At 37.2% G+C, this 12,858-nt stretch overlaps 1 protein-coding gene across 2 annotated transcripts; it reads left to right on the top strand.

Moving 5' to 3' along the window:
* Positions 1–6: 6 nt before the first annotated feature.
* Positions 7–12,649, top strand: LOC125244629 (probable polypeptide N-acetylgalactosaminyltransferase 8). 2 transcript variants are annotated; one of them, XM_048154765.1, is made up of 11 exons: positions 7–719; positions 3,312–3,516; positions 3,595–3,761; positions 3,848–4,028; positions 6,745–6,942; positions 10,411–10,525; positions 10,607–10,792; positions 10,863–10,997; positions 11,076–11,171; positions 11,274–11,438; positions 11,531–12,649. In XM_048154765.1, exons 1-11 carry the CDS (start codon positions 479–481, stop codon positions 11,669–11,671), a joined length of 1,830 nt encoding a protein of 609 aa, XP_048010722.1. In that variant the 5' UTR covers positions 7–478; the 3' UTR covers positions 11,672–12,649. The 2 variants fall into 2 exon arrangements, with proteins under 2 accessions (XP_048010722.1, XP_048010721.1); XM_048154764.1 differs by having other exon boundaries at positions 9–719; positions 3,845–4,028.
* The last annotated feature ends 209 nt before the right edge of the window (positions 12,650–12,858 follow it).

Here is a 12,858-nt window from a genome sequence, read left to right as displayed (position 1 = left end):
TTGCAGGTAGGTAGATCTTCAGGAACAGGGTTGGGCACCCCTGCTTTAGGCTATATCGAAATTAAAAACACATGACATGAGGAAATTACATTTTTAATGTTTTAAAACTTTTTTTTTTTTTTGTATCAAATGGACATTTTAGCAAGAGATTATTTGCAGATTTATACTCAGCCTGCCGTCCAAAATCTACAGACCTGTGTTTATGTTCATTGAGTGTTAATGGACAGTGCCAGACTGTTTCATTTTAATAAATTATATCGAGGTTCAGAAAGTTTGGTAAAGTGAATATTTTCAAAGCTGTACCTAGTATTTAACTACCAGGATTCAATGTCCTGGTCTCCTCCCTCCCAATTACTTTCCAATAATATGATCAGACTGATAACAATCAAGCAAACAAAAAAACACTCAGCAAGCATTAGTGCCACAAAATCTAACAGTACAACATGAGCCCGTGACTAACACAGATTAACTGGTATACATGAAAAGGAAAACATCTTGGAAACTTTATGATTTGGCTAATCTGATCATCATGAGAATTAGTGTGAAGAGTTTATTTCCAGTCTTGTCTGTCGCTGTGGTGTTTTTCTATATGAGCTCTGTCAATTGGAAAATCCAAACTCAAGAGAAGCAGCTTCACCAAGTCCAGCAGAACTTCTCGTTACACAGCGAACTTCTCCTCAAGAAGCTGGACAAACTGGAGGCTCATTTATATGCCGTGGGTGAGTTTCTAACTGTTTTGTAATCAAATTTTTCCAAAAATAATTTCTGACCACCTTTTGTTTTACATGTTACCCTTTAAGCGCTCTTTAAAGTTATGAAATCAAAATTTACACTATTTATATTCTAATAATTCCACCCAACAATGACAATTATGTCATAATTTACTCAACCTTATGCAATTCCAAACCTATATGGCTTTTTTTTTTTTCTTCTGAAGAACATGAAAGATATTTTAAGAAATGTCTTAATTTGCTATCTGTCTATGTATTAAACATATACATAATAAAAACTGAGAAATATATGTCATTAATAGACATAAAATAAGTAAATTAGCCAATTTTGTTTAAATTAAGGATTGCAGAGATGAGTACACCCTAGATTTAATTCAACAAATGTATAATATTCTAGCTCTTAGTATGCCCTCCATAATTTTGAATATACTGCTCTGACCCTTCTTGGCACGGAGTGTACAAGTTCATGTCAAATTGTCACATTATTTTTGAATTTCTGTGTTACTTTTGCTATATTTTCACACTCAAAACAATGATTTGGTTATCTATCTATCTATCTATCTATCTATCTATCGATCGATCTATCTATCTATGTCTGATGTAATTTTAAATTATTAGCTCACCCAAATATTAAAATGATGTCATTAATTACTCACCCTCATGTCATTCCAAACCTTCTTCGGAACACAAATGAAATGAAGCTCTTTTTAATGAAATCTGAGAGCTTATTCATCCATTGACAGTCTACACAACTACCACTTTCAAGGCCCAAAAAGGTAGTAAAAACATCATAAAAGTAATCTTGTGATGTCAATCTTATGAAGCGATGCAAGTGCTTTGTGCAAAAAAAAATTATTTATCACATTATTTACAAAATATTAATCTCCAATGCACATTCACAAGAGCATCAGGGTGCATGCGTGTTGTGTTGATGTGAGAGCAGACTTGCTTACGAATATTATATTAACCTTTTTTACTACAAAAAAAAACAAAACAAACAAACAAAAAAACATGGTTATTATAGTTAAACCACGGTAACTAAAAATTTACCATGGATTTGCTACACTAACCATAGTTTAACCATTGGTTAACATGGTTACTACACTTATAAAACCATGATTAATTTTCAGAAGTGTAGGTCACTAATATGACTGGGCTATCTCTTTTTAAACATCTTTTTAAAAACATGATGATAAACATTTTTCAAAAGTATTATTCAACTCTTGAGATAAATAAAATTTATTCTAATCACTATTTTGAAGAAAAATTGTAGACAATTGTAAGAACCACCCGTCAGCCCAACGGTCTGGGCGAAGGTATAATGTGTGTATGTCTTTCAGCGCTCCTGTGAAGTTCACTTAATTTTGAAAATTAGTTTTCAGTTTTACTTTAGCTGCGCACTTAATTTGACTCCAATTTCAAATGTTTATTAAATTTTGATTGTGTTTCCAATTAGGAATTAATCATAACTATTGATTATGTATTCATTTAGATCTTTGATTATTCAGGGTACGGGATGTACTTTAAATTATTCGTTCATTAGGGATCCAATGCAGCACAGAGTCACATTCCCCGGGTTTGCGCAGATCTCACAGACACAAACAGTTATTATTCTTACTCTGAGGATGCAGGGTGAGCTATATATTACCTTTAAGTAGGCCGTGCACTGCTTGCTCATAACAAAAAGTGTAATTTTTTTAAGTGATAGACAGAAATCAAAAGGTCTTCAGATGACGTGCCTACTGCTCCATTCATTCATGAGCCCTCGGTTTAACTTTGCACCAGCCTCCTCGTAATCTACTGCTCATAATAATTTCAGGAGAGTCCAGAATGAATCAAATATAACATTTTGTCAGTTTAGGTAAAAATGTATCATGCCAATTACATAGTTAGACAATTTAAAGCCAATCCAGAAATAATACATAACATCAATTGCTCAAAGATTAAGAGTAAGAAGTGCATACACACAGTGGTGCGTGAGTGTTTTTAAGACACTCACACATCACTGCATGGAGGTTTCTGGATATAGAATTTTCCCAATGGGTTTGCATAGATGAGTGAGGAGAGTTTGGGCAAGGCGGTGTCCTGTGCCATTTCTTTGAGATCTTCCCTCCAGATGAGTTTTTATTGCTGGGTGTTTGATCTCAGCTTTTGCCTTATCTGGAAAATCAAGCCTTACACAATGATTTTCAATTAGATAAAACAACAGAAATCTGTAAAAGTGAGCTGTAATGTTTCAACTTCATTGTGTAACGTTAGGTGTGGAATGAGCCAGACGTGCAAGGACATTTAATAACAGAACTCGGAAAACAAAGAACCACATATAAACGTTAATGACTCATAACCAAGAGTGAACACAAGGACTATAAATACACAGGGAAGACTAACTTAACAAGGTAACAATGGAGCGTGGCAGATAGGAAATGCCTGGAGAACTAAAATCAACATGAAAAAACTACAATGAACTACAATACAAAACACACAACAGAAAATACCACAAGAGTCCAGACATGGAGAATTTGTGACACATTGGTATACCAGAATAAAAAGTTTTATTGACTTACACAAACATTTTTGCAGAAGAGAAAAGCCTCAAAGTGAAAAATGAGAAGAAGCCAGCAAAGAAGCTGTTTCCAAACTCATATCTCTTCAAGAAATGGACTGTGGAACTTTCTGAGGACGATCAGAGGAAGGCTGAGGATCTCTTTCAGAAATACGGCTATAATGCCTTCCTCAGTGACCAGTTGCCTCTGGATCGGGAGCTGCCGGACACTCGAGACCACAGGTGAGTTTCAGTCATTCATGGAAATGCTCTGACGTTCTTGATGGATTCATCCATTTTGCTTTTGTCATTGTTCTGTAGATGCATTGGACGTGAATATCCACACAATCTGCCCTCCATCAGCGTTGTGCTGATTTATCTGGATGAGGCTCTGTCTGTCATTCAAAGAGCCATTTGCAGCATCATCAACAGAACTCCAGCCCACCTGCTGAAAGAGATCATAATGGTGGACGACCACAGCAAAAATGGTTTGTTCCTCTCAAAACCTCATCAAACCCTATAGTCTCAGATTTTACACAAACTGAGTCATTCTGGATGTATGTCTTCACAGAAGACCTGAAGACACAGCTGCATGTTTATATCAGCTCCATCAATGAGAAACACCCAGGCCTGGTGAAGATGGTGACCCATCCAGAGCAGAAAGGCCTGGCCCAGGCCAGAATCTCAGGCTGGAAGGCTGCCACCGGGGATGTGGTTGCCATTTTGGACGCCCACATTGAGGTCCATGTCAAATGGTGAGAAACTGCTCAGCTGACTTCAGTGTCTGGCAATAAAATCAATATTTGCTCAGCTAAACGATGTTCTGTCTTGAAACAATATTGCTGGGGCAAAGCAGTGTTCTTTTAGAATTTTTTATAAACTAGTAGGCCTATTTATTAATATTTTGAATTGGCTTTTAGGGTTTTTTTTTTAGTTTTAGTAATTTTGTTATGTTTTAAGTTTATATTTCATTGTATTTCAGCTTTATTTAAATTAACAAAAATTATTTTAATAGTAAGCTCAGTAAGCTGATAACTCACAAATATCAGCTTACTGAAATAACCAGTTTTCCTCATTTGCATGCAAACCAGTAACCTAACAACGCAAATAAACCATTTTTACATTACTTTATTAATATATCAGGTTATATTCCTGTAGTGACATCAAAACGCAATCACTTGCGTATCTGACTCAGAGTAGGCCGTGCCCAGGCTGAGATGGCTCTTCTGGATTTCAGCTGCCCACACTGTGAGAAGCTGAGCTTTGCAACGGTGCGCACATGGATCATGCTCTTCAGTGACCCGTCTGCTCACTCATCTCCATCCCCTCTTGAGCCAAGGCGTAAGAAAAAACGGTGCCGGTAGGCTGAGCAGCGAGGCGGAAGTGAGCCCACAAAGGCCCAGTGCCTGCATGGCTTGCTCTCCCTCAACGGGAGAGCAAGAGATCAGTCCCCTGATCTCTTCACCTACAAAGATCAGTGCCCCTCATCTAGTGCGAGTGGCATGGTCTTGTTCGGCAGGTCTGACAACGAGTTTGATGAAAACCTCTGAGTGCAAATAGTGGGCGAACTCCAGTGATGACTTTGCCCCTCCGCCACCTAAAGAAACTGAGTCCTCTCAAAAGCTGTAGAAGAGTTCGGCTTAGACTGGTTGGCCCCAGAAGAGCCCGTCCGCAGCCGAATGGTTCCTGCAGCCAAGGCACCGCCAGCAGCCGACTCTACGGCGTCCAGCTCCATTCGGCCCGGAACAAACCTGGCCCTGCACGCTACTAAAGCCACTGCACAAGCCAATGGCCAGCCTAGTGGTGCTAGAGCGGCACTTATAGCTCAGTCTCATGGATATTAAAGACGCTGACAGGATGGCTCTTCTGGACTCCCCCATCTCACTGTCAGGCCTGTTCAGCTCTGTGGTGAATGGCTTCGCGGAGTGTTATGTCACAGCACAGAGGTCATCGCAGGCTATGGGCCAGCGCCTCCAGGCGCTCCAAGAAGGACCAGCTGACTCAGTAGCGACCCAAGCCAGCCTCAGCCCCTGTAAAGCCCCAGCCTCAAGGGGGGCCTGAAGTCAAGCCATGCCTCCGTCCAGCAAAACGCTACCCGTTTCCAAAACGGCATGGGCCCTGCCCCAAGCTAGAACTGAACCCTGTACAGCCAAAGCAGTCCTGATGCCTCAGGATGGAGGAGGAAATGGTTATGTCCTGCTGAGGCCGGACCACCCTCAAAACGTGCCTACCTTATGGTCTCCTCTTCAGTTTATGGCACTGGAGACAATGTAATTGCTGCCAGTTCTGGGCCCACCCTAGAAGTTTGCGCACCCAAACCCCCTATCGCTGTGATAGCGAACCAAACAAAATTTTTACATTCTCACAAACAAGCTTTCCTCCTTCTCTCAATATTGTAACAGGTGCTGTTCTCCCACTTCAGCAAGAAATGCAGCTTGAGGCACTTCAGCCATTTGCCACTCGACTCTAGGCATGACAAGCCTAGATTTTGGGGATAATAGAACGAGGTTACTCACTCCAATTCGCTCGCAGATCTCCCTGTTTCAGGGGAGTAGTCCATAATTCTGTTAATTTATTAAGTCATGCTGCCTCTAGATTTCTTCTAAAAAAAGAAAAAAAGGGATCACGCCACTCCGCTTTTAAAGGCCCTTCATTGGTTGCCTGTTCAATTTAGAATACATTTTAAAATCTTATTGTTTGTTTTTAAATCATTACACAATCAAGCACCTGGCTACCTATCTGAATTGCTGCATTAGTACATCCCCTCGAGAAGCCTGAGATCTGGTGACCAGAACCTTCTTTTAATCCCTCACTCCAGACTTAAGCGTAGAGGTGACCGTGCCTTCTCTGTAATCAGTCCTCGCCTCTGGAATGACTTGCCTATGGAGATCCAAATGGCCCCTAGTCTGACCATTTTTAAGTTTCTTCTAAAAACCCATCTGTTTTCATTGGCCTATTAGGTTTTATATTCCTGCCTATTATATTTCCTATTTGTGTTTTATTTATTTTTTCTGGTTCTTTGTTATAGTATGTTTTATGTGATCTTACTACTCTTATGATGCTGTTTCTCTTGTGAAGCACTTTGGTCAGTCTTGTGGCGGTTTTAAATGTGCTATATAAATAAAGGAAATTTGAAACTTGATGTAAACTCAGTTTATTTGCGTTGTCAGGCTACTGGTTTGCATGCAAATGGGGAAAACTGGTTATTTCAGTTATCTGATATTTGTGAGTTATCAGCATAATTGTGTGCATGTAAATGTTTGTTTTGACGTCACTATAGGGAAATAGCTTGATTTATTATTAAAATCATGAAAATGCATTTTACTTGCATTGTTTGCATGTAAATGAGGAAACTGGTTATTTCAATAAGCTGATATTTATGAGTTATCACCTTACTGATGTGCTTGTAAACTTGCTCAAATGACAGTGTAATAATGAAATCACATTTTCTCAAGTACTCTCTCACTTTAGGGCGGAGCCACTGCTTGCACGTATCCAAGCTGATCGCACACTGGTCCTGAGCCCCGTGTTTGACAGAGTGAATTACTATGACTTGGAAGTGACAAATTATGATGCCTTTGCGCATGGTTTTGACTGGGCTCTCTGGTGCATGTACGTGGCATTCCCAAAGAAGTGGTATGATCAAAACGATCCTTCACAGCCAGGAAAGTGAGTATGTCTTGTGCAATATTGTGTTTAAGATGTGACTCCGTTCTAAAGAGGCAATTTGATTCTTTTTAATGTTTTCCTTTTCATATCTGTTAATGCATGAATAAGGTCTGCAAATTTACAAAGCTCATAGTTTGCCACAAAAGGTATTTATTCTATCTAACAGAGAACTGCTCCAGTCCTGCCCAAAACGCATTGACCGAAATCCAGATAAGAAGTCCACAATTCTTATCGCATCGACTGAAGTCCACAACTTATTCACACCAGCACCATCTATGATTTTTAACGGGAATGAAAGCGAGGCTGTGAGGGATAGACATACATCTCTTCAGTTGGTTCTATCCAAGAGATTTGGAAAGTATTGAATACTATAATCAAGAATGGGCCTAAAAAAGCAGAATTTCCTAACTACTATGTTAAAGATAATTTAATTATAAATAAGACTCAGGAAATTACAAATGCTTTTAACAATTTCTTCGTAAGTGTAGGACCTACTTTGTCCAATCAAATTACTGAACCAAAAGATACAAATGGAATTAATGAACAACTTATAAAACCAAATCTAAATTCTTTATTTATAAATAGTGTAGATGAAAATGAAATAATTGGAATTGTAGAAAAATTCAAAAATAAAAGATCAACTGACTGTTCCAGTTTAGACATGTGGCTAGTAAAAGACATCATAAATTGTATAGTTACACCACTCACATACATCTGTAATCAGTCCTTTCTAACTGGTATCTTTCCTCATAAAATGAAAATTGCAAAAGTAATACCCATTTTCAAAAGTGGAGACAAACACCAGTTCACAAATTATAGACCCATCTCATTACTCTCACAGTTTTCAAAAATTTTAGAAAAATTGTTTGTGGTCAGGCTTGACAAATTTATAGAAAAAAATAAATTGTTAAATCATCAACAGTATGGATTTAGGTCTAGTAGGTCTACTTCGATGGCGGTCATGGAACTGGTGGAGAAAATAACAACAGCAATAGATAACAAGCAATATACAGTGGGGGTATTTATAGATCTCAGTAAGGCCTTTGACACCATAGACCATGCATTGCTATTGAAAAAAATGGAAAGATATGGTGTCAGAGGAACTGCATTTGCATGGCTGAAAAGTTATTTAAGTGAAAGGCTACAATATGTACAAATGAATAATGTAAACTCTGGGAAAAAAATAATTACACACGGAGTCCCACAAGGCTCGGTATTAGGACCCAAATTATTCATAATGTACATAAATGATGTCTGTGAGGTCCTACAAAATCTAGATTGTATTCTGTTTGCTGACGATACCAGCCTCTACTGCTCGGGAACAGATCTAGAGCAACTCCTGAATACTGTTGAAAATGAGCTAAGGATATTAAAAAAATGGTTTGATATAAACAAACTATCAATGAACTTAAATAAAACGAAATATATTATATTTGGCAATAGGAAAATTAAAAAAGAAGTTAAAATTAAAATAAATGATATTGAAATTGAAAAGGAACCTGCCAATAAATTCTTGGGTATTTATATTGATGAATATTTGAATTGGAAAATGCATATAAATTTCATAAAGATGAAAATTGTGAAAACTATTGCTATAATGTGTAAAATAAAAAACTTTGTAAATCAACACTCATTATTATTACTGTACAATTCTCTCATTCTGCCATATCTTAGTTATTGTGTAGAAATTTGGGGGAATAATTACAAGTCAAATATTAATCCAATCTATTTACTCCAAAAGAAGGCAATTAGAATTGTAAATCAGGAAAAATATTCTGCACCAACAAATCTTTTATTTATAAAATTAAATACTTTGAAAATTTATGACCTTGTTGACTTAAATACAGCAGTTGTGATTTACAAGGCATATAACCATCAGCTCCCTCACAGTCTCCAGGAGATGTTCAAGCTCAGAGAGAGTCAGTATAACCTCAGAGGAATAGGTATTTTTCAAAAAAACAATGTGAGAACAAATAAAAAAAGTAAATGTATTACTGTTAGAGGGGTAAATTTGTGGAATAGTCTAGATGATAAATTAAAAGGGTGTTATACTACAGTAAAAGTATTTTTAAAAAAGTACAATTCTAGTGTCATTGAAAAATATAAGGGATTAGAATTATAAAATAAATAAATAAATAAATGATTAATTAATAGGATTATTATTATTATAAAGGTGTGAACTAATGGGAAGATGATTAACCTTATTTAATTCTGCTTTAACTTCTGTTTTTGGTAATGTAAAGTATTGTATGTATGACTTTGTTTTCTTCTTGATATATTGTTCTATGGTAAGAGGGCTAGGCATAATAAGTTCAGACTTCAGCCTAGACCCTTTCGGTCTTTGTCCTTGTCTTTGAAATGTTGAAGGATTATATAATTTAATTTTAAATGCTTTGTTTTTTTTTGTTGTTGTTTTGTTTGTTTGTTTGTTTTTTCTCTTTGGATGGATGACCAAATAAACTAACAACTAACTAACTAACTAACTTTTATCTAATGTGTTTTTGTTCTTCTGACAAAACACAGCAAAAATCTTTCAGTAGACAAAAAACTCCAGACAACATGAAAGCTGTGGAAAGTTATAAGTAATCTAGGAGCGTAATACAGCTTTTTACATTGAATGCCATTGAAAACATGGTAAGTCTGTCCCTCACAGCATCGGGATCATGTCAGAACCTGGACTAATTCGCCATCGGTTCTTCTGAAATAAAGGGGATTTATAATAGGGTTTTTTCCATTTATGATTAAAATAAAGCCTGTGGTAAACAACTTGACGATATGATTTTTTTCTACAACGTAAACTGCACACACTCACACCCCAAACTGTCTTATCTGCTAATTAGATATTTTGTGTATTACACTATATGTGTAGTGGGTTGCCTCACGTGAGCATCGACGCTCCCTGGTTTTCATGGGGCATTGTGGGACTTTTTAAGGAGCGAAGGTTTCAGTGCCCTGGAAGGATTTTGCAACTGAGAGCCCTTAAAATGGCTGACTTCCTGATCAGTTCCCTGACTACTGAACTAGGGAGTTGATTGAGACACACTGGTTCTGACCTCATTCCTGCACCACTATAAGGTGTATTAATAAAGATGGTGAGACACGATTATGGGGTGTTACATTTCTGACACAGTTTCTGTGCTCTGTTTTTGGCCAGTCACAGAGCAGTGGGTCAGCTGGCCAATCAGAGCTCTCTAGGCTTTTTGGAAGGAGGGGCTTTGTGGAAATCACAGCATGTCCAACAGACTGGGAATAGAGGGGCTACAATATGTACATTATGTGAAAAATAGTGTGTTTTTTTTTAATATTAAAGCATGTTAACTATTCTAGTACACCCAAAAAACAAATTAATTACCTTATAAAATAGCATCATATGGCCTCTTAAAGAAGTTTCATGCTGGCTATCTGCTGTTGAGCTGATGTTGCTGAATTGTACTCTAATAAATTACGTCCTCTCCGCCTGTTCTCCAGGAGTCCCTCTGTAATGGGAATACTCGTGGTTGATCGTCTGTTCTTTGGAGAGATTGGGACTCTGGATGGAGGGATGCAGGGGTATGGAGGAGAGAATGTTGAATTAGGAATACGGGTAAAGTGCATGAACATACTACTGATTTATATTATACTCTATATATTATATTATATTCAGTGTTGATTTTTCTCGGCTCAGGTGTGGCTTTGTGGAGGAAGTATAGAGGTTGTTCCCTGCTCTAAAGTTGCCCATATTGAAAGGGCGCACAAACCCTACGTGGCTGACATTTTTGGTGCAATGAAGAGAAATGCCCTCAGAGTGGCAGAGGTTTGGATGGACGAATACAAGAAATATGTCCACATGGCCTGGGGTGTCCCCATACAGGTAAATCTAATGAAAAGATTCAGCTACTTCTAGGAGTCTTGAGCTTATCTGTTCTCTTGTTTTCCCACAGAATCATGGAATAGACATCGGTGATGTTTCAGAGAGAAAGAAACTGAGAGAGAGGCTGAAATGCAAACCATTCAAATGGTATCTGGAAAATGTCTATACTGAGTTAAGTCAGAGGAATATAATTGCTTATGGAGCGGTGAGTGACATACAGTTCACTTTGACTCAAGAGATTTTTATAGAGGTTTAATATAATGTCCTTATCTCTATCACACAGCTGATTAATGACCTGCAAACAAGTTTATGTTTGGATAAGGGGCCAGATGAGGAGAACACTCCCATTTTATATCCATGTCATTTCTTTTCCTCACAGGTAATCTCTTCTCTTCTCTTCTCTTCTCTTCTCTTCTCTTCTCTTCTCTTCTCTTCTCATTTTTGAGGAATATTTGATGCAGTTCAGTTTCTTCTCACACAGGTATTTTACTATACAGCAAGTGGTGAGATACTTCATGGCCACTTGCCAACCCTTGTACACGATCAGAGCCGCTGTCTAATTGATCCCGGCTCTGGCAGGTTTCCAGAGCTGTCCTGGTGTTCAGACACTGAAAAAACAAAACATATGTACTGGGATTTCAAACAGGTGAACAAACCCCAAATACTGATAGGATACTGTGGTATATCACAATCTGAATATTGCATGAGAAAATGTTCTTCATCTTGTTCGTTTTTCAGGGAGAGGCCATACAGAACAGAGAAACCAAACGCTGTCTGGAGATCAACGCTGAGCAGAATGGAAAATATGAAAAAAACGTTTTTATTCAGGAGTGCAGAAACCAGCACTGGAAGATACAGAATTTAATTCAGGACTTATGAAACACAAGATTTAATCAATTTAGATGGAGCTGGAGCACATTGGAGAAACATCACAGATTGTGTTGGTGCTAAAAAAAATTGAATGCAGCTACGAACTGAAAAAAATTAGGTACTAAAAAATGGCACAAAAATATTATATGGCTGATGAGAAAGTAAAAATAGAATTGATAATCGGAAAGAGGGTTTAAGAGAAAAATTATGATTTTCACAGTTCAAATTCACACAGTTCTTGCAGCCCCATAAATAAATAATTTGTTACATCTGATGTCTTTTAGAAGTATGTGTATGTTGTGTTTCTGAGTGTGTCTGTGCAGGAGAAGGTGTGGTCTGCACTCAAGCCAGCAGAGATCTGATTAGGTATCAGTGAAAAGGACCTTAATGCGTGTCATTTGTTTTGCTCTGTCTTAGTTTCCTCTCTGATTGTGTGTACTTGCTGTTACATTTGTAAATTCTCAGTTATGGGAAGTAGGGAGTGTGATGCCATTTCTTTTGCATATATCGTTTGTTCTATGTTTTGGGTTAAGGGAGTAAGGGAAGTTGTGTTGTATTTTTCTTTTGATGTGCTTTCTTTTTCTTTTTCTTTTAAGGTAATTTAGAGGGAACTAAATCTAGTTATTTTTGTTTATTTTGTACTTTTCCACTTCTGAATTTGATCCATTTGTTACTGATTTTCATTATAATATTTTTAATTTATTTTTGTTTGATATGACCTTATTTGTGAGTGAGCACGCATTCATTTATGTTGCAGCTGTAACAAATTTTTAAATAAAAAAAATCAAAATAAAACAAGAAAATTTTACTTGCATGTCATGTGACTGTTAACTGACATCAGAGATGTGTGAATATGCAAATGTGCTTTTAAACTACTGAAATGTTTAGAAATGGTTTCATGTTTCTATGTAATCTGTCCTATTCCTAACAGCCCTCAATGGGGCATGTTGTTACAAAATGTCAATGTCTATTAAAGGAGTAACCAAACATTTTTTTTCATCAGTTACTTACCACAAATAGAGATATTTAGCAGAACATCCAGACTGTTGTTTTCCATACAACAAATGAGTGGGAAGCTCCAAAAAGGACTAAAAATAGTCCATATGACTTGTGTATTTCTTGGTTCTCTCAAACCATATGATAACTTACCGTGATGAACAGGTCAAAGTTTAAGTCTTTATTCAATGAAATACTCG

This window comes from Megalobrama amblycephala, linkage group LG14, assembly GCF_018812025.1.
Source record: "Megalobrama amblycephala isolate DHTTF-2021 linkage group LG14, ASM1881202v1, whole genome shotgun sequence".
NCBI classification, from domain to species: domain Eukaryota; kingdom Metazoa; phylum Chordata; class Actinopteri; order Cypriniformes; family Xenocyprididae; genus Megalobrama; species Megalobrama amblycephala.
This window is presented reverse-complemented; position numbering and strand designations above follow the sequence as displayed.